The sequence below is a fragment of the Budorcas taxicolor genome, chromosome 12 (assembly GCF_023091745.1).
Source record: "Budorcas taxicolor isolate Tak-1 chromosome 12, Takin1.1, whole genome shotgun sequence".
Taxonomy (NCBI): Eukaryota; Metazoa; Chordata; class Mammalia; order Artiodactyla; family Bovidae; genus Budorcas; species Budorcas taxicolor.
In genome coordinates, this window is record NC_068921.1 from 32,678,585 (window position 1) to 32,703,980 (window position 25,396).

Below are 25,396 nucleotides of genomic sequence, written 5' to 3' on the forward strand. Positions count from 1 at the left end.
TACCAGAAATCTATTTTTCACCTAAATTTTGTTTGAATGTTTTGTTTTTTTTGAATGTTTTGAACTGAGGAGATAAGGAATATCTGATTTTAGAGATGCATCTGAATTTCTGCCCCACTGAAATGGGGGAACCCCAAAAAGCATTCCATGACCACAGTTCTTTAATCGTGAAAAATCACAGCTTTCTAATACAATAAGGGCTTCCCAGGCGGCTCAGTGGTGGAGAATCCGCCTGCCAATGCAGGAGCCACAGGAGATGCGGGTTCGATCCCTGTGTGGGGAAGATTCCCCTGGAGAAGGGAATGGCAACCCACCCCAGTGTTCTTGCCTAGAGAATCCCATGGACAGAGGAGCCTGGCTAGCCACAGTCCTTGAGGTCGCTAACAGTCAGACACGACTGAGTGACTGAGCACACAAGCAGGCTAATACAATAATTTATATTCTATTAACTTGAACTTCTTTCTCAAATAGGAAGAAGTGAAGCTGCGCTGCCTGACAGGAAGCACAGGGTGCAATTATGCATTTTACAAAAGCGGAAAATGGTAACTGTCCTCCTGGCTAACACCAGCTTCACCATTTCTCACAGGACCTTTTTCTCACTTGCAGGACTACTTGTCCCTGGGAACATCATCGTCACTGCTGGGTTGAGATCTTTCCTATTTTGCAACTCGACTTTCGGAACAAATATATTTAGAAACTATATTTATAACCAAATTCTAAATTTATGGCCAACAAGCAGGCAGGAAAGCAGCTTCGCCCCCTTCCTTGTAATTTACCTTTCTTGATTCAAAGAGCTAAATATATATAGTTTCTTCTTTGCCCCTTTCACGTTTACTGAATTAATTTGTCTTTCGCTAAATCATGGTGTTTTGACCCAGGTTATTCACCCAAAGTGTGTAAAAAGAGACAAACCACTTTGCATTTTTGCCGTTTGGGATGCTGGATGACCCGGGCTATTTTAACCGTCCAGAAGCAGGTTTCCTCCCATTGCATCCAAGATTATCGAGACCGCCCCTCAGTTTTCTGGCTGGGCAGTGGGGGCTAGCTGTTCCCTCGGCCGTGGTAGAAGCTAGAGGTCAGCTCCCTTCAGGATGGACGCTAGTCACCCCCGCGCCCCTCTTCGTCCCTCACCCGAAGCGCAGGCTCTAGGACCGCGAGGGCCGCGGGCGGAAGGCGGTGCCGCTCGAGCCCCGCCCCGGCCGAGCGCGGGGTGGAGCCGGCGCGGGAGTTCCCAGAGTGGCGCGTTCAGGGAGGCGGAGGGAGGTGGAGGGAGGTGTCCGCGGGACGGGGCGGGCCCGGCGCGGGAGTGGGCGGGGCTCGCGGCGGCGGGCGAGGCTCGCTGCTGTGGGCGGGGCCGGCACGGGAGAGGGCGGGGCGCGCGGAGGTGGGAGGGGCGGGGCGGTGCCTTGGTGGTGGGCGGGGCGGGCGCGCCGCCGGGCCGCGCATCTGCTGGGCAGGCCGGGCATTAGGGCCTCGGCGGAGCCCGCTCCCCAGCGCGCTGGGCGGGGTGCGCGGCGGGCAGGCGCGGGCCCCGAGGCAGCGGCTGCGCCCTGCGCCGGGGAGGAGCCGGGGGCGGGCGGCCGGCAGGCGGGGGCTGGGGCCCGCGGCGGGGAGTGCCGGAGCGCCGGCGGCGAGAGCGGCAGCGGCGGCTGAGCAGGCTCGGTGCGTGGGTCCGCGGAGGCTCGGGGTCGGCCCGCGGTGTGAGCGGGCGGCCCGGCTGCCTCCCTCCCCGCCCGCCGCCGCCGCGATTGGGTGGAAGATGGCGCTGGGCGGATGGAAATCCTAATGACGGTCTCCAAACTCGCCTCCATCTGTACCATGGTAGGTACGGCGGGCGGGCGGCCCGCGTCCCCGCCCTTGCCGCCCGCGGGGCCTAGCGTGGGGCCGGCCGGGGGCGGTTGGACGGCGCGGCCCGAGCGCGGGCGGAGCGGCCCCGGGGCGCGCGTGGGCTGGGAGGGGCGCGGGACGGCGGTGCTCCCGATCTCCGCGGCTCTGGGGGGCCGGAGGCGGGAGCACGCGCGTGGTGTCCCCGCCTTTGCGTCCGGAGCGCGAGGGGCCGCGGCGGGGTAGGCAAGTCCCACTGCCGGCCCGCGCGCACGGAAGTCGGCGCAGGTCTGCTCCCCGCGCCCTGGCGAGGCCGCGTCCCTTCGCCGGGCCCGGGGGACGGGTGTGTGTGTGTGTGTGTGTGTGTGTGCGCGCGCGCGAAGAGGGAAACTTTCAAGTGCTGTCGAAACTGACCCCCCCGCCTCCCCCCCACCGTGTCTCCTCCTCGGAGGTGACCGAGCTCCCTGGTTTGCAGCCGGGGAGTCTTGTCCGGGAATGCCCGCCGATCCTGAGAACAGCTTAAGCGTTCCTGTCGTTTGTTTACTTGAACGCACCAGACGCATCGGTGTGTGACTTGGAAGTATTTCTGTGCGGGAACTGACGGCAGCATCGCTGTCTTGTGTCGTGTCGGGGGTTTTTAAGTAGAAGGGGAAAAGAGCTTCAGGGGAAAAGAGCTCCTGCCTCGTGGACAAGTCCCGAGTTAAGCAGAGCAAGTGTGCGTTTAAATCTTGGTCTTCTGTGCTTGGCCAGGGTACCCGTTGTCACTTCACACGGTGGGGGCGAATCCGTTTCCTTAGCTCCTCATGGCTTTTACATCTGGCGATCTCTCTGGCGATCTTAGTTATGAGCCGTCTCAGGAAAAAAAAAAAAGTTATTCTTCTACCACGTGGGCCTAGTGATCACGTTTATTAAAGACTCCTGCAGTCTTTCCTTCTGTTTTACGCCTTCCCAGCCCTTTTTGTGCCTGTGGGAGATCCCCCCCGCCCCCCACCAGCTGTCTTCCTCATATGGGTGGTACATTTCCTGTACCTTTCTTTAAGGAGCTGCGAATCCGATCGGAAAGATGGCTTTTAGCCGCAGATTTCTGAACTGCACTCTGAGAAACAGTATTTTTAAAAATGGCTGAAATCAGGTGGGATTAAAATCTACAGTATTAAAGACATCACGCTGAAGAATGAATCATGAGTCCATTTCAAGTGGATGTTTTTTTCGCACAGTTCACATTTTAGGAAAGCATTGATGTTAAAGGGACCGTATTAAAGGATGAGTTCCAAGGGTCAGGTAGATTAATTACGTTTAGATGTGTCAGTTATCATCTTACTCTGTTTCAGAAGGAATGTGATAATTAAGTCTTTGAAAATGATAATCTCGATAATCTCACCAGATTGCTGAGCCTGCACAGACTGCCGAGCTTGCACAGATTGCCAGGTCATGGTTCCCTGTCAAAGTCTAGAGTTTCTGGAGAGATGTGTCTGTCTTAGTGACTGCTCATCCACTCCAATATTTCAGGTATACATTTAGCACCTACTTCGTGCAGGAGGGTGTGCTGAGCGCGGGGGATACAGCAGCAGTCAAGTGGGACTCTTGCTTTCATGGTTGTTTACCTTCTAGTTAAGGGAAACAAGCATCATTCACATCAACGAATTTATAGATGCAATAGTCACATTAAGAAAATGAGGCAGAGCAATTTGCCACGTCAAACAGTGGGATCTTGATCTCAAGAACCTTATACTCTAGAGTTCTTCCTAGGGCTTCTGCTCTGGTGCATTAATTGCATGTAGTGTGATGTGTGTATTGTTGGCAAATACAGAAACATCAGTGCTCAGCCAAATGAGATTGCTCCTGAAGCAGTGTTAAAATTGGTTTTGTCAGTGTTCATATTTGAATAAAAACTCTGACGCTGTCCGAGATAGGGTTGAACATCTCAAAGTAGCCTGCAATCTTTTGCTTAAGGAGAACTTCAGCCTATCTTCTGAGATATCACCAAGTAGACAACCAAGAAAAGAAAAGTATTTACCTGTGTGCCTTTGTAGATTTCTGGCACATTCACAGCTCTCTCTCAAGCGGGTAGCCTTACTTGAATAATCTTACACCTGTCCATCCCCAGCCTTCATCCCCACTCATGTCTTTTCACAGCATTTTTTTAAATCTCAGTGGTACTTCTCACATTGCTGCTGCTAAGTTGCTTCGGTCGTGTCCGACTCTGTGCGACCCCATAGATGGCAGCCCACCAGGCTCCCCTGTCCCTGGAATTCTCCAGGCAAGAACACTGGCTATGTTGTAAAGTTTTCTCTTACTGCCTTATTATAATAGAATGTAAAGGCCTTAAGCAGAGGGACTGTTGTTTATTTTTTCAGTTTGGTAGAGCACTACCTTCTGCAGACAGTCAAGGGTTTCTCTGGGTCCCTTCCATCCCATGCTGATGTCTGGGGGGAGTGCGTTTGGCTAAACGTGGCTGAGATTGAGGTTGTGTGTTGGGTGGTGGGAGGAGGGGGCTGGATCTCTCAGAGAATCAGCAATTGTGAAAACATTTATAGTGAGTTGACATTTTATTCTATAAATAATAAAGTTGACAGAATTTTATTTCACCTGTCGACATAAGGCACTTGGGCAAATCAGCAGTCCTGTGATTGGATTAAGTACCTGTTAAAAGCGAATCTCTTTGTCTTCTCCTAGATCACTGTTCTGCTGGCGTGGGAATGTTAGTCAAGTTTGTTGCTCTTAAGTCAATGTTGCAGCTTAATTGAGTGAGGGATTGCATTTAGGCTGCAGGGAATCCATCTGCAGGGTGCCTCTAGAAACCCCTCTTATTTATGATGTCCAGGAAGTAATTTCAGTATCGCATGATGCTTGTTTTGCCGCCAAAGTAGCTTCTAACTTGAGGGCCTGGCATGGAGTATTTACCTAATATTTAATATTGTACTTCATCATGGTGAAATAATGGGAAAGTGACAAATGCATGTAGAGGGGCTGCCTGCGTTTTGAAATCGAAGTGAAGTTGTAGAACAACTTGTAGCGGCCGGGACCAGGTGACCACACGGGTCAGGGCCATCAGGAAGCACAGTAGTGGGGGCGCTGGGGATGTGAGAGGCATCTAGGCTTGTTTGGGTTGTAGGAGTCCTGGCCGGGGAGGGGGCATGGGCCGGGGCTTGAGTAAAGGAGAAGTTGTGGCAAAGGAATGTGGTAGGCGGTGGGATGGCCTGGCTTCTTGCCCGTCCCCAGTCCTTGGGGTCAGCTAGGTCCCCTGGAACATGGGACTGCTGAGCCAAGACCATAGTCTGCAGCTTGGTGTCTGACAAGTTTGCTTTGAAAAAGGCGTGGGAATCTTGAAACTGACTGTACTTACTGCAGGAAAGTCGCAGGTGAGACTGGCTACTTGTCTTTTCTTACTGAGTCTCACTGGGGTCACTCACCCATGGTACCTTGTTCATGGGGGTGAGGCTGTGGCGTAGGCTTTTCTTGTAGTCTGAATATTCTATTAAATAATAACATTCTGTGTTCCTTCTTAGGAAATAGGGTAGATGTGCTGTGCTTAGTTGCTCAGTCATGTCTGACTCTGCAACCCCGTGGACTGTAGCCCATGGGAATTCTCCAGGCAAGAAGACTGGAGTGGGTTGCCGTTCCATTCTCCAGGGGATCTTCCTGACCCAGGGATCGAACCCAGGTCTCGTGCATTGCAGACAGATTATTTACCATCTGAGCCACCAGGGAAGGGTGGATGTAGTTCTTTTATTAGCGAAATATTTAATTAATTTTTATCTATATTTTAATAGTAAAACTAGTGTTTCTGTGACAGGAATATTTAAGGTGAGTTGCTGTTGGTTTTCTAATTTTGCTGTGTTTAATGTTAACTTAGGAGGGATGAAAACTTCAAAAATAAGGAGTCTTCTGTCATATAATTGGTTGGATAGGAAATGTTTGAACATGTGTTTGAGGACCTTAGTGGAGAAATCATTGAGAATAAGTTTTATTTAGGCTGGCTGATCTCAATTTGGCCAGAATACATACTGGGCATAAAAAATTATTTTCATTATAGAAAATTTGGAAAATATTCTATTAAAAAGAATTTGGAAACTCTGAAGGCAGCAGAAAATAATTTACTTAACCCCCCCCCCCCCCCCGTCCCCCAGCTTGTTTTGTCCTTTTTTTTTAAAAAAAATAATCATCTATTTTTGGCTGCTCTGGGTCTTTGTTGCTGCCCGAGGGCTTTCTCTAGTTGCAGTGCACAGAGTTCTCATTGTGGTGGCTTCTCTTGTTGTGGAGCCGCAACCCAGAAGTTGTGGTGCATGGGCTTTAGTTGCCTGAGGTATATGAGATCTTCCACCATCAGGGATCGAACCCTCGAACCTGTGTCTCCTGCGTTAGCAGGCACATTCTTTACAACTGAGCCACCAGCCTCCCTTTAAAGTCAGATTAACAGAAACTTTCCTGAAAGTTTTACTGTCTCCAGAAAGATTATGTAAGCATTTGTTTATTTAGCATTAATTTGGTTCCAGCAGTCTTCATTTTTTAGATTTAAAAGATCTGATTTTGTTTTGATTTCTCTCTCAGTAGCTCCGTTCTAGAAGCTTAATATAGTATTTTATAATGTGTCCTACTGCATGGTATAATTAAAAAGAGCAGTTGGACCAGAAGGAAAACTCTAGTCCAGATTTTGACATTTAGATCTGCGCATATGGGAAAGTCTCTTAAAACTTTCCGAGTTCATTTTTCTCATCTGTAAAATAAAGGGGTTGGACTAGACACTAATAAATATTCCTTCTGTGGTTTTTTTCCTTCTAGATGTAAAACTCAGTATTCTCTAATCCTTTTAGAGTTTTTAAATGACTGTTGATTTCATCATTTTGGGGAATGTTAATCATGTTTAATTAATTAATTTTACTTTTTGACCCCCTTCACCCAGTTCTCTTCACACTTCACCCTTGTCGCCTCTGGCAGCCACCACTCCTGTTTTCTGTATCTATGAGCCTCTTTTTTTTTTTAAAGATGCCACATATAAGTGAGTTTATATGGTATTTGTCTGTCTGACTTATTTCACTTAGCATAATAACCATAATATCCATTCATGTTGTTGGAAATGGCAAGATTTTTTTTTAGTGGTTGAGTAACATTCCATTGTATACATATACCTCATGTTCTTTATCCATTCATCCATTGATGAACAACCTCATGTTCTTTATCCATTCATCCATTGATGAACATTTAGATTGTTTTTCCTGTATCTTGGCTGTTGTAAATAGTGCTGCACTGGACATAGGGGTCCATTTATCTTTTTGGATTAGTGTTCTCATCTTATGTGATAAACGTCCAGAAGAGCAATTGCTGGATCATATGGTAGTTCTATTTTTAATTTTTTGAGGAGCCTCCATATTGTTTTCCATAGTCGCTGTATCAGCTTACATTCCTGCCAACCGTGAGCAGTGATTCTCTTTTCTGCACGTCCCCACCAACACTTGTTATTTTTTGTCTTTTTGACACATTCTAACAGGTGTGAGGTGCTACTTCCTTGTGGTTTTGATTTGTATTTCCCTGATGATTAATGATGTAGAGTATCTTTTCATGTAACTTTTGGCAGATGTGTATGTGTGTTTTTCAAAAGATGTCTGTTGAAATCTGCCTGCTTTGTAATCAGATTGGCTTTTTGCTATTGATTTGTATTAGTTCTTTCATATATTTTGGATATTAGTCCCTTAGCAGATATATGATTTACAGTAGTTTCTCCTGTTCAGTAGGTTGCATCTGATCATGTTTTAGATAACATGAAGAACATGGAATTAGATATAGTTAAATATGGATTATACTTAGTTTGCTAATTTTTAAAAAATGTTGTGGAATTTATGGATAATTATGGTCCAAAGTAAATGTTTCTTCTTTCAAAAGCATTTAGTGGAGGTTAGCGATATCACCATTTTATACATTAAGGGCCTCAATCCACATAGCTGTTTACTTATTTTTGACATTTTTTTCTTTTCCGATACCATTTTTTAAAGTAAGATTTTTGAATTGCTGCCCTTTTTGAGGGCTTTCCTGGTGGCTCAGATGGTAAGGAATCCGCCTGCAATGCAAGAGACCTAGGTTCAATCCCTGGGTCAGGAAGATCCCCTGGAGAAGGAAATGGCAGCCCGCTCCAGTGTTCTTGCCTGGAGAATCCCATGGACAGAGGAGCCTTTGCATCCATCAGGTTGCAAACAGTCGGACATGACTGAGTGATGAGCAGGCACAAGCCCTTTTTGATATTCCACATTTATTTTCATGAGTGTGAATGTGATCTTGGACAAATTAGTTCTCTGTACCACAATTTTCTTATCTGTAAAATCGGGGTGAAATAATGTCCACTTTATAGGGTTCTAGAATGGTACTGGCCCATGACTAATCATTTGTTGTGTTTGTAGTTATTATTATTACCTTTGTAAAGTGGTTTGCTTCTAGTTAATGACAGGTTGGCAAATACTAGTAACCGAAAGGGAAATCTTTTAAATAAAATGCAGTTATTTTAGTTCATTTTCATCATAAGAAACATGAGTTTATTAATAGTATGTGCTTCTGAGAAAGCACACAGTTATTTTGAAGTTAAGTGGGTTAGATCATAATATTCAAACTAAGAATGTGGATTGTCTTTTTTCGCCTGTTTTGAGTAGTTTGTAGGAACTACTGCTTTTGGCTGGGAATAAAAATGTTCTAAATTTGCGACATTCTCAAGCATGTTTGAGAAGTTTAGATAAGTTGGGAATAGTACTTTGAGAAGAAAAGTCTTCTTTTTTATACTGAAAAAAAGCACACCAACTTGTCATCATTGGTAGAATGAAGTTTGTGTTTTAAAGTCAGCTTCAGGCCTTATTTCCTTTTGGATTTTCCTGTTCTTTCCTGGGGCCACATTGTTGCATTTGATTCCTTCATGCTGCCTCGGTCCCCTACCAGGGTGACACCTCTTGTTGGCCTGTGGTGCAGTTACTGAACCCACTTTTTGAAGAGGATTGTTGAAATATCTGTAAAATGCTTTGTGTTGGAAGAAAAAGATAAATGCCAGGTATAACAGTGAGTTACATGAGATGCTGAACCAAGAATCCAGAGACCCAGTACTGTTGAAAATACCCATATAGAAGTCGTCATCATTTAAAACCTTATGCACAGAATTTATATTAGAAGGAGACGAGAGAGATGGTTTGTATACATAATTCCTCTTGGAGGAAAAACCCTGAAGTCTACTTTCCCAGAAATAATCAAGAATTTTGTGATGGTGTGAAGTACATGATATTTAATATAGAATGTGATTGTGTGAGTGGCTGTGGGTCTTCATAATCCTGTGTGTTCACTGGCTTATCCTTTGCTGCTGCAGCTTCCAAAGAAAGATCAACTTTTTCTCAGAGTTGTGTGACGTCTATAGAATGATGTTGAAGCTTGCTTTGGACCTCCATCTGTAGTAATCCACACATCGAAAGCTGCAGGCCAGTAAAAATTCTTTTCCAGCTCAGAAAAGGACGTGGATATTTTTCCAGTGCCAGCTGACAGATATTCTTACTGAAATGCTGCATAGGTTCAGGGACCAACCCTGTACTTCCTACTTGTGAATAGTGGTCTCATCATGGTATATTTTAAAGGAGTTAGAATATTGTTGCCTTTGATTTTATTTTAGTGCTTTTTCTTTCAGTGACCTAAGCCAGGCTTCTTCCTGATGCTCAGTGTGTAAATGCTTTTCATGGAAGGCGTGATGGGTTTATTCTTTTTAAGCCAATAGCGATGTGTTCTTTTTTGTTCCCCCCTGTAAAGAGTGCCTTTTCTTCATAAGCGCTTTGAGGAAGTGTTCACAGAGACCTGCATGCTGTCAGGTTGCATGTGGTACTGAGAATATGGAGAAGAGCATGATGAGCTCTGGTCTCACAGGAGCTTCCCGTTCAGTGTGTCCCGAATAGGTCATAGTTGTGCCCAGGGAGAAATCCTCTTGGCTGCTGGGCAACCAGGAGCTGTCTGGATTGACCAGAGACCCTTAACCAGTTGCATCCAGAAAAGAACCCGCCTGCCAGTGCAGGAGACATAGGAGACGTGGGTTCAGTCCCTGGGTTGGGAAGATCCCCTAGAGGGGGAAATGGCAGCCCACTCCAGTATTCTTGCCTGGAGAATCCCATGGACAGAGGAGCCTGGCGGGGCTACAGTCCAGGAGGCCACAAAGAGTCGGACACAACTGAAACAACTTGGCAGACAAGTACGCGTGAGAATAGTCTTGCCTGTATGTTCCTGTGGGCTCCACACTTAGTACCCACTGTGTGTACCAAGATGAGAAACAGGTCGAGAAGGAGGCCAGACGTATCCAGCACGTCAGGAGTGAGTAATAATCAGTGTGTGAAAGAGGAAATGGTCGTTTCTCCCTGGGAGAGAGACAAGGGCTTGGGGAGGAAACCTCTCGGAAGAGATCGGAACGTTGTGCTGTTGCTGTCGTTCAGTCGCCCAGTTGTGTCCGACTCTTTGCGATCCCGTGGACTGCAGCACGCCAGGCTTCCCTGTCCTCCAGTATCTCCCGGAATTTGCTCAGATTTGTGTCCAGTGAGTCAGTGATGCTCTGTAACCATCTCATCCTCTGCTGCCCCCTTCTCTTGCCCTCAGTCTTTCCCAGCATCAGGGTCTTTTCCAGTGAGTCGACTCTTTGCATCAGGTGGCCAAAGTATTGGAGCTTCAGTTTCAGCATCAGTCCTTCCAGTGAATATTCAGGGTTGAATTTAGTGCAAGGAAGTCAGTCATTGTGTTGCCAGGAAGAGAGGGGATTCCAGAGGTGAGCAGAGGTACAGCCTCCTGGGATCTGCATTTATCCTGAGAAGGTATAAGTTCAGAGGAGAGTTGGGATAAAGGTGTAGTGGAGTTGATAAAGGCACATTGGTAAATTTTACTACATTGATTGTTAAAAAGTTGTTTTTAAAAAAATATAGTGACAATAACATGATGAAGTAGAAGGGACTATTTAATGGTAGTTAAAAACTTGTTAAAAGTCTTGTGCCCTATCCACAAAACCTCCCAAGAAACAGTTTTAGAAAATCTAAAGTTGTATATGCATGGTAAAAATTAAGGCTAAATATATACCTACACAAGAAATGATTTTCCTTGCTTCCAAACTAGCTGAAACTTTATCACTCAAATTCTGAGGGCAGGAAAACAGGAAAGATAAGATTGGGAAAAAAAAAAAAAGAGGATAAACAGAAAACCAAAGTAAAATGGAAGAAATAAGCTGTTTTATTATAATAAATCTAAATGGATTAAATTCATCTGTATTATAGTGAAGGAACTATCAGATTACATAAAGAACAAAATATTGCTGAAAAACCTTTGTAAAACAAAAGGGCAATGTGTATAACAAAACACAATACTATCACCACCTCTAAGAACTTAATGTACAGATAGCTTTTCTAGATATTTTAAGATCATTTAGTCCTTTTTTGTTAGTCTCATACTCCTTCTCACATCTGTCATCTTTAAGATCCTTTCAGAGCAAGGAAAGCTCAGGGAATATTAGCCCCACTTTCACAGAGTACAAAAACAAGCTTCAAGTCGTTCCCAACGTGACTGGGGGTGAGATCCATGTTTCTTGAGTCCCTAGTCCGTGATGGTATCTACAGGGCAATACGTTGCCTCTTTCATGGTTGAGATAAAATTGTTTTTCTTTCCTTTTTAAACAAGAATTTGGGAATTTTTTTTGTCCCTAATTTCTAAGCTTCTGTGTGTGTGTGTGTGTGTGTGTAGCTTTGAGTCCCACTCCACTTACTAACTGTGTATTTGGATGGACCACTTACTGTGAGATGGAATCATTCTCCCCATTAGATCAAAGGAGAGAATGAATGCCTGTGAAGGGAGATGATCGACGTGGAACTGCTTTCTTTGCACTGGAAACATAAATGGAGATCCCCGTGGTGGTTGGTGATGGGCATTCGTCCTCAGGGGCAGAGGGCGGGGCGTGTCTGGCCACCTGGGCTGTGGCATGGCAGTGGGCTCCCAGGTTCCCTTTGACGAAGTAGAAGTCAGCGCAGAGTTTGAAAATGAGTATTTTAGTGATCCTGGTCTTGTGGTGCTCAGGTAACCGATGAAGCACAATTTTAGGTTCTCTTTCATTAAAAAAGTCTTTTAGGAATTTATGGTTCACAGACTTTTTTTTTCTTTTCTTTTTTTTCTAATGAGGTATCTGTGGGCTTGCCTCTCCTACAACACGCAGTTCTTTGCCGAATTATTCGTGCTGTGAGGAAGCTGTTTACTTGTGATGTCAGCTAGCTTCTTGTTGCTTCCTTCTAGTGGCATTTTTTTTTTAAGGTCTAAAATTATAGTGACTCAATTGTGTTAATCTCTATAGTATTCATCTACCTGGGTTTTTCAGGAATGCCTGAAAAGAGAGCTTTAGTAATTCTTTCAAATTAGGCTTGTAGAAAGAGAGCCCATCCAGGCACAAAGAAGGAAGCAGTGGAGTAAGTCCTAGGGGCAAGGAAAGAAGAAAATAAGAGCCCCCTATTCTCTGGAGTGGAAAATATGTTTATAATGTGAGATCCTGTAGACAAAAACATTTCCTCTGCTCTGAACCTCAGTCCAGAAAGCTGGCCACTGTCATTTTGAAAAAATTTTTTCTTCTTTTTTCCCTAGAATGTTGTTCCATAGTTTTTTTTTTTTTTTTGGTTTGTTTGCTTTCCCTGACGTTGGGACGATTCCCTGGTGTTTAATCTGCTTCACGCAGGTGCTCTTCTGCAGGATGATCAAGGTGGTACCTTGGGGTAGCAGTTGGTACTTTGCAGTTTGCACGAGGAAGATGTGTCTTGAAATAGCAGAGGAAGGGTGTTCTGGTTTCTACCGAACAAGACAGCATGTTTAGACGGTTTCAGACTTCGGCCGTGAATGACGCAGCTTTGGTTCATCTAGGAGCAGGTGAGGAATGGAAATCAAGTGTTCTCTGTGTCCCCCTGAGGGAATCAGGGTTACTAAAGGTGAACAGAAGTCAGAACAGTTTTGAAATGTCAAAGGCTCAAAACTAGATACAGTTGATCAAAAACGAAACCCCAGGTACTGTATTAACGACTCTGCTAGGCAAATTTATTATTTTTGTTTTCGTTAATTTGCATGTTATTCTTTAAAAAGACAGTTCATTTTTTTTTTTTTTTCAGGACTAGTTTCTCTAGTTTACTAGTGAGTTTCATTTGTTTTTGCTGCATATTTTAACTCGAAGGAGGCTTACATCTCTCTCCCAGGGGACGAAGCCAGCCCACAGGACGGTTCCCCTCCCTGGTTAAGTAGGTGCCCCAGGGGAGCTGGTCAGCCCAGCAGGAGAAGCCTAGAGGCACCCATGAGCGCTCTGGTGGGTTTTCCCTGTAAAAATCCAGCCCTCGCCCCATGAGCATGCTTGCAAATCTGCCTCGTCTTCTTGTCTGAAGACATTCATACATTGCCCTTTTTGACCGAAAAGTGGACTCTCTTACCTTTTCTCATCTCTGCTTGTGGTTTGTTTTTATTTTTGTCCTTTCGAGGTGGCGTTGCTGCCTCTCACGTGTCCTCCCGCCTCTCCCCCGTGGTTGCAGTGTTTCACCCCAGATGTCATCTTCTCTCCTTTTCGCTCCTGGAACTGCGCTGTGGTTCTTATACCACTCCTGTATATAGTGTTAGTGATGAGCTGGCTCATCTCCGTGGTCACTTTCGAGGCGGGGTGGTGCCTCTCTCTCTTGTCTTCCCACCTCTCCCCTTGTGTGTTAGACATGGGGTGGTAGATACGCCTTTGAGGTTGCATAAATTGTTTTGAACTATCAAAACGAGGATTTTAAAAGGGAGCACTTTTCATGCATTACCCCACCTCCTCAGCCTTGCTCCTGCTGAGAAGTCAGCTGTCAGTCTTGGTGTCCCTTCTAAGTGACTCGTCCTTTTTCTCCCGCTGCTTTGAATTTTTTCTCCTTGTCTTTGACTTTCAGTGTTTTCACTATCACATGCCTGGTTGTGGGTCTGTGTGTTTATGAACTATAGATTCTTAAGTTTGGGTTTATGTTAAATGCCTATACAGTTCAGTTGAAAGTTTTTTTTTTTTAGGGGGGTACATTTCAGTTATACTATATCAACTTCATAGGCCAGAGTGGTTAAATTCATTCAAAATCTTTGTGTCTCAACCAAGAATATATTACTGCAGTTAAATATTACAAACATTCTCACAGAAGACATTCTTAAGAAAATTGAAAGCAAACTAAAATGAAATGATAGTATGAATTTCTTTCATGAGTTGTATATTGGCATGCCTTTAGACTAGCCTCGCTGAGTATTTATGCTACAGATGAAATTGCTCGGTGTGAGCTCTTTGGAAAGGCAGTGCTCTTGAGGGTGTCCTGCATGCTTATGGGATAGTGTATTAGCTTCGTAGGGCTTCTGTAACAGGAGCTGCAAACTGAATGGCTTAGAACAAGGGAAATTTATTGTCTTACAGTCTGGAGGCCAGAGTCCAAGTCCAGGGTCTTGACAGTGTACTGCCCCCTTGGAAGGTGCTAGGCTCCCCCCAACTGCCGCCAGCATCTGAGAGCCTCACTTGGAAGTCTGAGCCTCGGGTGTCCCGTGGCTTGTCAATAGCCACCTTCCCCTGGGTCCCTTCACATCATTTTTCCTCTATGTGTGTCCATGTCTCAATTCCCCTTTTTAAAAGGACACCAGTCATACTGAATTGGAGTTCACCTTAGTGACCTCATTCTAGCTTGATTACTTCTGTAAAGGCTCAGTTTTTAAATAAGGTCATAATCCATGCTGCTGTGAGTTAAGTTTTACATACATCTTTTTTTCTTTTTTTTTTTTGGTGAGGAGGGCGGGAGTGGACACAGTTCAGTTCATAACGGGTGGGTTAAAAACATTGCCATCTCAATCCTTTCATAAATCAGATAGGGACTTAAAGAGCTGTAGTTTTTTGGTGGTGAGGGGGGAGCAACCAGTTTAAGTGTCTTTTAAACTAACTAGTGTAAATACCTCTAACATCACTTGTGAGCCAAGATTGGACCTGTGCAGTGGTGGACACTTAATATTGCATTAAACCAGTGATGGCTGACAGTTTCTGGAAGTGGATGTAGTTGGCTAGCCGTGTGGGTTTTTTTCCTTTGTGATTGATCACTTGCTACCTGCCTTCTTGGGAGCTTCCCACTCCCAAGTCTTTCACAGATGTGTGATGTTTTCTTTTAGTTACATGGATACTTGCTAAGAAATTGTACTGTCTTACTGATTATAACAGGAAAAAGATGTGATGGACAGCAATGTGTAAAGAAGCCAAAAGTCACCAGTAACCCATTAATCATTTACTCGTGTTTGATAACATGTTTTTGTATCTCTCTTGGTCTTTTCCATACATGGCAGACATGATTTTTAAAGCACAATTTGTATTATTAAATATGCTCTTACTATCTTGTGGGTAATTGAGTTAATTATTAATGCTGGTGCTCTCATAGCAGACGTTTTATTTGCTCTTGTATCTTTCTATTCTCTGACCTCTTGGGAACCAAGATATTTTTGTTGTTTCTCATTCTCTCTTCTGACAACCAGAGTCTGGTATTACAGGTTTATAGTTTTGGAGTTTAAAAAGAACCTTTCGACAACTGGCCCTTTACAGTTAGTATGTGGTGCAGGGGAGCTAAATCTGAGGTCCTGATATTTCACAGTGATGAGCAGATTCTGAATGAACTCCTTAAGCATCGTGTTTTAGATTGAAGCTCAATGGGAGCTAGTGTAAGTTATTATTAATTTGTCCTTCCTTCTGAAAAGCTGCCAAACTGGAATGGCAAGCATTGGAAGAGAGTGGTTATGCAGGAAGTCTCCAGCCAACAGACTGATTTCCAGAGGTCTTTTTGAAAGTCAAGTCGATTGGTGCTCATTGGCTCTCCCGCGGAAACAGTGTATATAGTTTAGTTCCTTAGCCAAAGGGATAAGGCCTCTTTTAGCCGGAGTGTTACTGTGGTTCAGCCACAGTATGGCACGTGGTTCATGCAGAGGGGCTGCTGTTGCCACCTGGGAAGGTGGGACTCAGTCTCATGTTTTTGCTGCCTGTTGGTTTTCAAGAAGACTCCCTCGGGAAAGTCTTGCACTCCGACAGTGATCTGAGGCGGACCTGACATTGGGGAGGGGTGTGATGAGAGGGGGGCTCTGTGACTCTGACCCGCGTTGTGCTTTCCCCTCCGCCGTTTATTAGTTGCAGCCGTGGGCCTATTGCCTTCAACCCTTGAGTTTATTTTCTGTATAAAGTGGGCCCCACATAATGTGCGTAATAGCTGGGTGGTGCTGACCACATGCTTGTCATTATCCTAAGCCCTTTGCATACATGAATCCATTTAGTTTTCACGGTAGCTCTGTGGGGTTGGAACTGTTGTTGTCCTTTACGGATGGAGAAAGTGAAAGTCGTTCAGTCATGTCTGACTCTTTGTGACCCCATGGACTATACAGTCCATGGAATTCTCCAGGCCAGAATACTGGAATGGGTAGCTGTGCCCTTCTCCAGGGGATATTCCCAACCCAGGGGTCGAATCCAGGTCTCCTGCATTGCAGGCGGATTCTTTACCAGCTGAGCCAACAGGGAAGCAAACTGAGGCACAAAAAGCTGAAGGAGTTTTCCTACCGTCATGCAGATCTAGGGTTCAGATCCCTCGAGTCTGGGTCCAGAGTCTTGGTTTATAACTGTCTCGCTTAACCGCTTGTCCAGAAGCACTGCTCTGAGGTTACTGGGGGGCTTGCTGGTGGCTCAGTGGTAAAATACCCACTGGCTATGTAGGAGACGTGAATTCGATCCCTGGCTTGGGATCCTCTGGAGAAGGAAATGACAACCCACCCCAGTGTTCTTCCCCAGCAAATCCCAAGAACAGAGGAGCCTGGCGGGCTAGAGTCCATGTGGTGGTGAAGAGTTAGACACAGCTAAGCGCCTGCGCATGCATGCATGAGCTTACTAGGAGGAGTAAATGAGATAGTGTGTCAGGGGTCTGGTTCAGTAAATGTGAGCTCCCTTCTTCAGCTCTTTAGTAGCCTTTGAGGAACCCTGTGTATTCATGGCTGACTATATACTCAATCAAATTGTGAATTCCCTGTATCAGCAAGGTAAATTTTAGTAACATAGTAGTACTTCACTTGACCTGTCTGCACATTACCTTCTTATTGGAGGTGGAAATCCCCAGTCAAAATTCAGGCACTTTTGGGGTGAGTGGAAAGGGAGGGACAGACCCTGGGAAGGGTCTCCCCAGGACATGGTAGAGTCGCTTGGTGTCAGGCATCATTGGCGGCTGGAAAGTCTGAGGCATCAGAGCACTTGCCGCTGTGGGGGTAGGGCCATCTCTCTGTGGTGGTTCTGAGTTATACTTAGCTCTTTCTTAGTTTAGGTTCTAGTGGGAGAAATTAACCTTTCGATTAAAAGTTATGTGTTCAATAAAGGAATTGAATTCTAAGTGGGCAGATTCTGACGGATCATCTCAAAATCAGGGCCTCCTTTGACCTGACAAATCCATTTCTCACCTGTGACAAGCCATGGCAGTTTTCTAATGCTGTCTATCATGTACAACATAGTACCTGTGTGTGACTTCACCTGCATTTATATATATCCTAAGATCTGCTGGAGGAGGGCGTGGCAGTTCATGCCACTGTTCTTACCTGGAGAATTCCATGCACAGAGGAGCCTGGTGGGCTACAGTCCAGCAGGGGTCACAAAGAGTCGGATGCAAATGAAGAGACTTAGCACGCATGTACCACATAAAATAATTTAAAGTGGGCCTAGGGCTTCCCTGGTGGCTCAGATGGTAAAGTGTCTGCCTGCAATGTGGGAGATCTGGGTTCGGTCCCTGGCCAGGAAGATACCCTGGAGAAGGAAACAGCAACCCACTCCAGTACCCTTGCCTAGACAAGCCAATGGACAGAGGGGTCCTGTAGGCTACAGTCCATGGGGTTCCAGAGAGTCGGGCACGACTGAGTGACTTCAATTGGGTGTGTGGAATTGCTGTAGGAAAGCTCTGTCTTTCTAAAGAAGTTTCTGACATTAAAGTTTTATCTAAGAACAGCTGTTTTAGAAACAATTTTATACACGTGTGTAACACAAGCTGGAGGAACCTTACTACTGTGGTAGGAATATTGGATGTAGCAGCATTACAGAAATTAATCTTCCTCCGTTAGATGTAAACTAAGGAAAGCTCTGTTGAATGTGTCTGCAGCTTAAATGTTATATTTTGATCTGTACGCTGAACTTCTTTACCAAAGAAAATCGTTAATCTGGGCAAAGTCCAGCAGAATGTTAATGGTAATAGATAGAGATGTGTAGTGTGTTCAGTTGGAGCAAACTGAAAAGAGTGAAAGGTGCAGTCGTGCTTGGGACGATAATGATTTAAGGTGTAGAATGTGAAAACGAGGCTGCAGACCCATTCTCGTCTCACCTGGGGCCCTCTGGGACTGAAATGTGTTGCTGACACCTGGCCCGCACTGTCTCAGGCAGAGCAGGGCATCGTGCAGGGTCAACGTCGATCTCTGTTGTATCCTGGAGTTCCAGAATCAGTGTTTCTTTAAACTCAAGAGACGGAATGATGGCAAAACTGAAGGGGCGAACACTGCACAAACTGTGCCAAATGTAGAGCTTCAGAATTGAAGATCGTCACAAAGTTTGCAGCTTAAACCAGCATGTGCTTGTCATCGAGCAGATCCACTGCCAGGTGAGGCTCTGATGAGAACTGACCTCTGGCCAGGGCACCAACTGCAGCGTTGCAGAGGGCACAGGTTGGAGGGGCCTGGCTTTTGGCTGGCTGGCTGTAGGAGACAACCCTCAGCACTGAGAGGTCACCTCCAGTTCCTGGCTGTGGGACCTCTCCATGGGACCCCTCCGCCATGTAGCCCTCCCGTCCACGTGGCCCCCCTCTGTCCTGGGATGGTCCTTTCAGCATCTGGTAGCCTGTTCCTTCAGAGCCAGTCAGTGAGTCAGACAGCACGCCAGGGAGCGGTGCAGAGTCTTCTACAACCAAAGAATCGTCGTCCCATGACCTTCATCAGATTCTGTTGGTTAGAAGCAAGTTGCTGGCCCTTCCTGCAGTTGAGGGGAGCCCTTTTACTCTGTCCACCACAGTGATGCCTTCCCAGCAGCTTGTCAGTGTGAAGTCAGCCTGGCTGAGGCTTGTTTCTCCCCTTGCTTCCTTGCTTGGTAAATGTCCCACTTGTGATTATTTTCTGTGAAGGGGCCACCTCTTTCTAAATGAATCCGTGATCTGAATCACTTCTTTGCCAGTTTATCATGTTTCCCATTCTGTTTTAACTAAGCGCTGCCTTCTTTCCTAAAGAAAAGCGGACGTCTCTTGGGTCAGCGCTTCATGTTGCGTGCCGCCGTGCACCATCCGCAGTCTGCAGCCCAGAGTGTCTCTTGACCAGCCTGTGTCTTCTTCCTTCCCACCTGCTGTAAACCCCCTGGATTATTTTGAGGTGAATCCCAGGTACCATGTTATCACTGAAATTAACTTTTCCTTTTGGGCCCTGGTTCTCCTCTCCTACGCTGTGGGTTCCCTGCAAATAGGGATTGCCTCGTCCACATCTTGCTTTGTCCTGGTGGTGCCAAGTGGGTAGGCAGCTATACACACGTGTGCAAAGTCATTTCAGAATCCCCATCGCTTTCCACATGGATTTGTGATGGCGAAGCAGTCCTTTGATAACAAGACTCCGCAGTAACTCAGGCCTGTGGTGGGAGGATTCCTAGACGGAATCCTGCCGGAGTTCTAGCCGGAAGGAACCCTGTTCACACAAAGCTCGTGTGTTCCGGGTGGGGGAGACGTGTCCTGGTCCCCTCCCCCGCGTGCTCCTGGCTGCACTTGTTGATGTATGATTGTATCCTCTGTAGAGGCCAGCGGATATCTTAGGATTTGTGTATTTCATAGACCTCAGTGGCTAAGCATTTATGTAAATGTTTGGAGGTGCAGCTGAGACCATAAAGCATTACCTGTACTCAATTGATAAATTTTGTTACACTTAGGGATCTGAGATAGGAGAAAAACAAACTGTGAATGTTTTCATTCATTTTATGATGCCTCTTCGTTCATCTTCAGGCTGCTTATAGGTGCCTCTAGCAGCAGCGTTTTGTTCCTGATGTCTCTGTGTCATCTGGGCCAGCTTGTCTGCATTGCATCTCCTTTCTTGTTTAAGTGCATCACATGTAAGTCTCTCTTTACGACGCTGGTGGCTACTGTGGCTTGGGATGGCATTCCTGTTCACAGAATATGGATCACTGTTTTTTGTCTGCTTGTTTGCTGATGTCCCCACATAATATATCACTAATTGCTGATCTAGTCTCTCCTTTATAAAAGAGATTTTTAAAAGACTATTTATTTTATTTATTTGGCTGCACTGGGTCTTAGCTGTGGCATGTGGCATCTAGTTCTCAGAACAGGGATCAAACCCGGGCTCCCTGCATTGGGAGCTTGAAGTCTTAGCCACTGGACCCCCAGGGCAGCTCCCTGTAAAAGTGATTTTAAAGCTTTGTTAGAACATCCATCACATTCTGTAATGAGGTCACATCTCTAGCATTACAAAATTGTGTTCAAGTTGTGTTCAAGTTCCTTCTTCTCTAGAGGAATTAGAATTACTGTTTGTTGGGGTTGTTTCAGACTTCCTCGGCTTACTCTTCGCTGTTCAGAACAAAGTAACTGTGAGAGTATTTTTGGTAGTAGGAAAGACTTTAGGGGACCTGAATGGAGAGCAGGCCCCTGTTCTCTGGGATTTGGGGGAGGGGGCACCGTGTATATGGGCAGGTGATGTGTGTGCTCACCTTGGACTCACGTTTCCCTCCTCAGACTGAATAGAGGAGACCCGTTCCCCACCTCTGTGTCAGTTTCAGAATATAGTGGAAGATGATTCTAGATGGCAGACCAAACGTGATCGGGATATTTTTGAAGCTGAGTCCCCTTTGGTCTGCATACTGCTTCTCCCATGTCCTATCCTGTGGGAGTCAGCATCGCTATAAAGAGCAGTGCTTTAGTCCTTTTCTTTGTGGTGTGGTGACACAGTCGTAGTGTGACTAATAAAATAAGTTTTCAAATTTGTTCTAATTTATAAAAACTATTCTGAAGTAGATAATGGATCTATGAGTTTCTTTTACATTTCTGGATGTAATAAAGCTTTGTTGGAAGTGACTGCAGGGAACAGTGGTCCGAGTGGAACAGCCTTTGCTGTGGGGTGCGAGTTTCCGCTGAGATTGGTTTAGCACCAAGGACTCCTTTCATGACTGTAGATGCTTATTAGCAGAGCTTGCTATAGGATTTAGATACATCAGTGTTGTGTGGCGCGCAGACTACTGGAAGTGATACTATACTTGTTAATATAAAAACTCTTGATACGAGATCCACTATAAAGGACCCTGAGGCCAGTGTGAGCACACGCACGTCTGCTTCTTCAGTGGCACCATCTGTGGGAGTCACAGAAAGGTGTGTCTGCGTGCGTGTGCTGAGTGGCTGGCTGTTGGTGCTTTGTCCGTTGAACTGCAATAGAGCTAGAGGGTGAGCGGCGTTACCGAAGCACCAGATCCTTTGAGGGATTCCTAGAGGACTGGAAAGTAGTGATGGGAAAGAAAAGAAGCAAAAAACAGACCAGCCAGCCGTGGTCTTCCCCAGAGAGCCCCGGTGGAAGCTTGCGCTTGGAATCTGACGTTCACGGTTGGCTGTGGCTGTGACACCGTCACCATGGTAATCGCATCTAGCGTCTGGCTTGGGAGAGCTGGGTCAGGGAGCCTTCTCACTTCCTATTGACACAGAGTAGTGAGCACGTGGGGTCAGGCCAGAGACCTGGTCTTTGCAGAGAGTGGCTGACCTTCTGTCTGGGGGTGGGTGGACTGGCCGTTAGGGCTGGGGAGAGAGCAGGGACCAGCGTGTGATGGGCTGGGTCCCTGCAGACCTAGGGCCACACCAGGGTGCAGCCACCCCCAGCCACGCCCCTGGCACTCTGCCTCCCTGTCCCTCCCAGCTCTTTCAGGACCCGTGGGGAGGAATCCCAACCAGAGATGCAGATGCTGGCCATCTTTCTTTCACAAGTTGAATCTGCTAAGCGGGGGTTTCCAGACACTTAAGGGAAACTGGGGAGCGAGAAAGAGAACGGGAGACTGGAAAGGTTCTCCTTTAAGTGACAATAGTTAAATGTCCAAAGGGCATGTGTCTGTTCCTTAGGTTTTTTCCTTGTTGACTTTCCTGAACTGTCTTTGTCGCAGCGATGATTCTTTTTTGTTTTTTGATAGTTACTTGTAAAGTTTTGCCGCCTTTGTAACTCACCTTTTCTTACGTCGAAGTTACTCAACGTCTTTTTGTCTGCTTTCGAGTTGAGCTCCCGGGCAGCATTGGCTGCCCTGCAAGCCGCTGTCTGTGGAGCTCCTGTGTTGTGAGTGAAGTGTGGTGGCTGAATTGTCACAGAAGCAAATGTGAGTGGTCCAGGCTCTGCCCAGGTAAACAGGTAGTAGGGATGGGGAGGAAGGAGAGACATAAAAGGAGAGTTTCACAGCAGTAATTTACCTACTTTATGAGATTGGTGAATCTGGCTGGAGAGTTAAGTATAGAATTACTAGATTCCCTAAAGCGATCTTATACCCAGTAATTCGTAATAAAAACTGGGAGGTGGCATGGGGAAGGAGAACCAGAGGTGTGTGTGTGCCAGTTTCTCATTTGCAGAGCAGGTTTAAAGCTGGTGACGAGACATCTGTAATTTACGGCTGTGATAATAACCGCTGTAGAGCTGAAACCAAGCTGTTAGCAGCCGGTGTCTCTGGGGAAAGGAACGAAGGGAGGGGGCGACCAATAACACCTTAGTTTTACTCTCTACCCTCTGCACTTAGCGTTGTTTTCAGTGTATGAACTTGCAGTATTTATTAAATAAGGTGTTACATGAGGCGCACAAAAGGGATTTGGTGCTTGTTCTAGTATTTATTACCACTGTCCAGGGGGTGCTAACTTAAGACTTTCGGATAAAGAGCTATGTGTTTTCTTTAACCTGCCCAGTAGCTTCCAAAACAAAGTGCAAGTGAGGTAGTTCACTGTCTTCTGTTGGAATTTTCCGTTGTGTTGTTCCGTTTGGTTGAAACCATCACTTGAGTGACTGATGCTTCTGATAGCCTTACAAAGGGCAGCTTCACTCTCGTTGTTTGCTTTCCAGCCCCATGAGCTTGGCAGAGTAGGTATTTTCCTGTATTAGGAGGTGCAGAGACCACACCGGCCTTGGTGACTTGTCTGGAGGTGGTGCTGAGCTTGGGCTCAGACTCTGTCCCCGATTCCCGGCCCCCACACAGGATCTCTGTAGCATTCTCAAACTCAGGCTCCCACTCCCATTTCTCCCTGCATTTGGAACATTGTGTTCTAGTTGTATTTAACATACGTAAGCCTGTGTTTATTTTGAAAGGTGAGTTTGGTTGAGGTTTTTTAGCAGTGCCACGCATGACACTGGGTGTCACTCAGCCTCTGGACCACAGTTGCTCTCTGCCCTGCTGTCCCCATCCTTCCTCAGACAGCAGTGCCTCCCAGAATTTTCCCTATGTCTTTATTTTGCACTCTTGTAGCTAGCTCAGTCAGAGCAGTGGAAGGTAGGTATTGTTTGCTTCAAGGTTTAATTCATCTTTTTGGGCTTGTGACACTAAACAGGCAAGGCTTGGCCTTATATGATCCTCATGGTGAGGTTTTTTACCCAAGAAATTATGGATTTCAGTAGTGACTTGCTCTCCAGGAAAACGATGGTGGGGGAGGACGCGTGATTAACTCTTGTCTTGGGATCCCAGTGTGACAGCCTTGACCCTTGATCACAAGGTCCTTTCCTTAAAATTGTGGTCAGATATATATAACAACAACCAAAAAGTTGCCATTTCAGTTAATTTTTTGTACAGACTTCAGTAACATTAATTACATTCGCCGTGGTGTGCAGCTGTCAGCACTGTCTTGTTCTAGAATGCTTTCATCACCCCAGCCGCAGCTCCATGGCCGTCCAGTAGAGCTCCCCATTCCTCCCTGTCTGCAGACTTTGCTTAATCTAAAGTTGATCCACTTTCTGTCTTCTGTGAATTTGCCCAGTGGAGGTGTTCCATGTCCATGGAACCCTACACTATTTGTCCTCTTGGGTCTGGCTGATTTCACTTAGCATAATGTTTTCAAAGGTTATGCATGTCGTGGCATGAATCGGTACTTCATTTCTTTTTTATGGCCCAATGATACTCCATTGTATTAGTCGACGTTTTGTGTATCTGTTCCTCTCTTGATGGGCATTTGGGGTTCTTTCTACCTTTTGCCTTTAATGACTAATGCTGTTGTGAATGTTGACATTCCTGTTTTCAGACCTTTTGGATATATACCTAGGATTGAAATTGTTGAGCCGTATGGGAATGCCGTATTAAATTTTTGGAGGAACCACTAAGTTTCTTCACGTCCTCACCACCGCTTGTTGTTTTCCATTTTTCCCCCTTGATTCTGGCCAATCTGATGGGTGTGAAGTGGCGCCTTGTGATTTCGATTTGCATGTCCCTAGTGAGTAGTGAGACAGAGCATCTTTAAATGTACTTGTTTGCCATTTGTATGTCATCTTTGGAGAAATGTCAGTTCGAGTCACTTGCCTATTTTTTGGTTGGTTGTTTTCTTTGTTCTTGAGTTGCAAGAGTGCTTTATTCCGGGTGTTTATCCCACTTGGTCATGGTCGGTAATCCTTTTAACATGTCACTGAATTTGGCTCACTAGTGCCTTGTTGAGGTTTCTGCATCTGTATTCATAAGGGATAGCGCCTGTAGGTTATAGTGTCTTAGTCTAGCTTCAGAGTCAGGGTGATGCTGGTTTCATAAAATGGGAAAGTATTCTGCCCTCATTTTTTCCAAAGGGTTTTTTTTTTTCTTTTTTTTTTTTTTCAAAAAGAACTTTTATTCTGATTCGAATAGCCTCTTATGCACTCATGCTTTCTTGCCAGATGCCTTTGGAGCAGGTGCTTTCTGGGATGGAGCTTTCTGACCCTTCTGAGTTTTAGGAGGAGGTGCTGCCTTCTGGCCTGCAGCTTTCTGGGCAGGAACCTTCTGGGCTGGAGCCTTCTTACCCTCAGTGGTCATCTTTTTTGCTGGAACCTTGGCAGCAGCAGCAGCTACTGCAGCTGCCCCCTTAGCAGCAAGGGCTTTCTTGGGAGAAGCTTTCAGGAGAGCTGCCTTTTGAAGTTTCTTAACTTTAATCTTGATTAGTCTGTTCCTCATTTTCCTTGCCTTCATGACTTTGTAACGATCAAAATCTGTCATCTTGGCTTTCTTTTCTCTGGCTTCAATCTTCTTGGCCCACCTTGTGGCTGCCCACTTTGCATTGATATCTGCCTTCTCCCAGGCTTTCCGGACATACTTCTGGCGGGCACTGTGTGGGAACTTGAGGATGAAGTCAGTGAGCTGCATGCATTTGAAAGGCATAGCTTGTCTCCTTACTTGAGTGCAAGGTCCATCCACCAAAGCCCTGTTCTGATCAATAACATCTACAGTCGCGACCAGCTTCCTGGCATGAGGCCCAAAGGAGACGTAGGCCACCCGGCCAACCTCTACAAAACGCCTGAACACCATGTTGGCGGCGTTCGGCGAGAAGCTCCAAAGGGTTTTAAAGCCTGTGGTTGTACG

The 25,396-nt window shown here is 45.9% G+C and overlaps 2 protein-coding genes across 2 annotated transcripts in view; one reads left to right on the top strand and one right to left on the bottom strand.

Annotated features, from left to right (window-relative positions):
- Positions 1–1,681: 1,681 nt before the first annotated feature.
- USP12 (ubiquitin specific peptidase 12) overlaps positions 1,682–25,396 on the top strand; it is a 56,778-nt gene continuing 33,063 nt past the window's right edge. The window contains exon 1 of the mRNA XM_052649931.1: positions 1,682–1,821. Within this exon, the coding sequence (XP_052505891.1) occupies positions 1,774–1,821 (48 nt within the window). The 5' untranslated portion in view covers positions 1,682–1,773. The remainder of the gene's footprint in view (positions 1,822–25,396) is intronic.
- On the bottom strand, positions 24,655–25,358 carry LOC128057505 (60S ribosomal protein L14-like). The gene has a single exon (XM_052649932.1). The coding sequence runs from the start codon at positions 25,340–25,342 to the stop codon at positions 24,701–24,703; it is 642 nt and encodes a 213-aa protein (XP_052505892.1). The 5' UTR covers positions 25,343–25,358; the 3' UTR covers positions 24,655–24,700.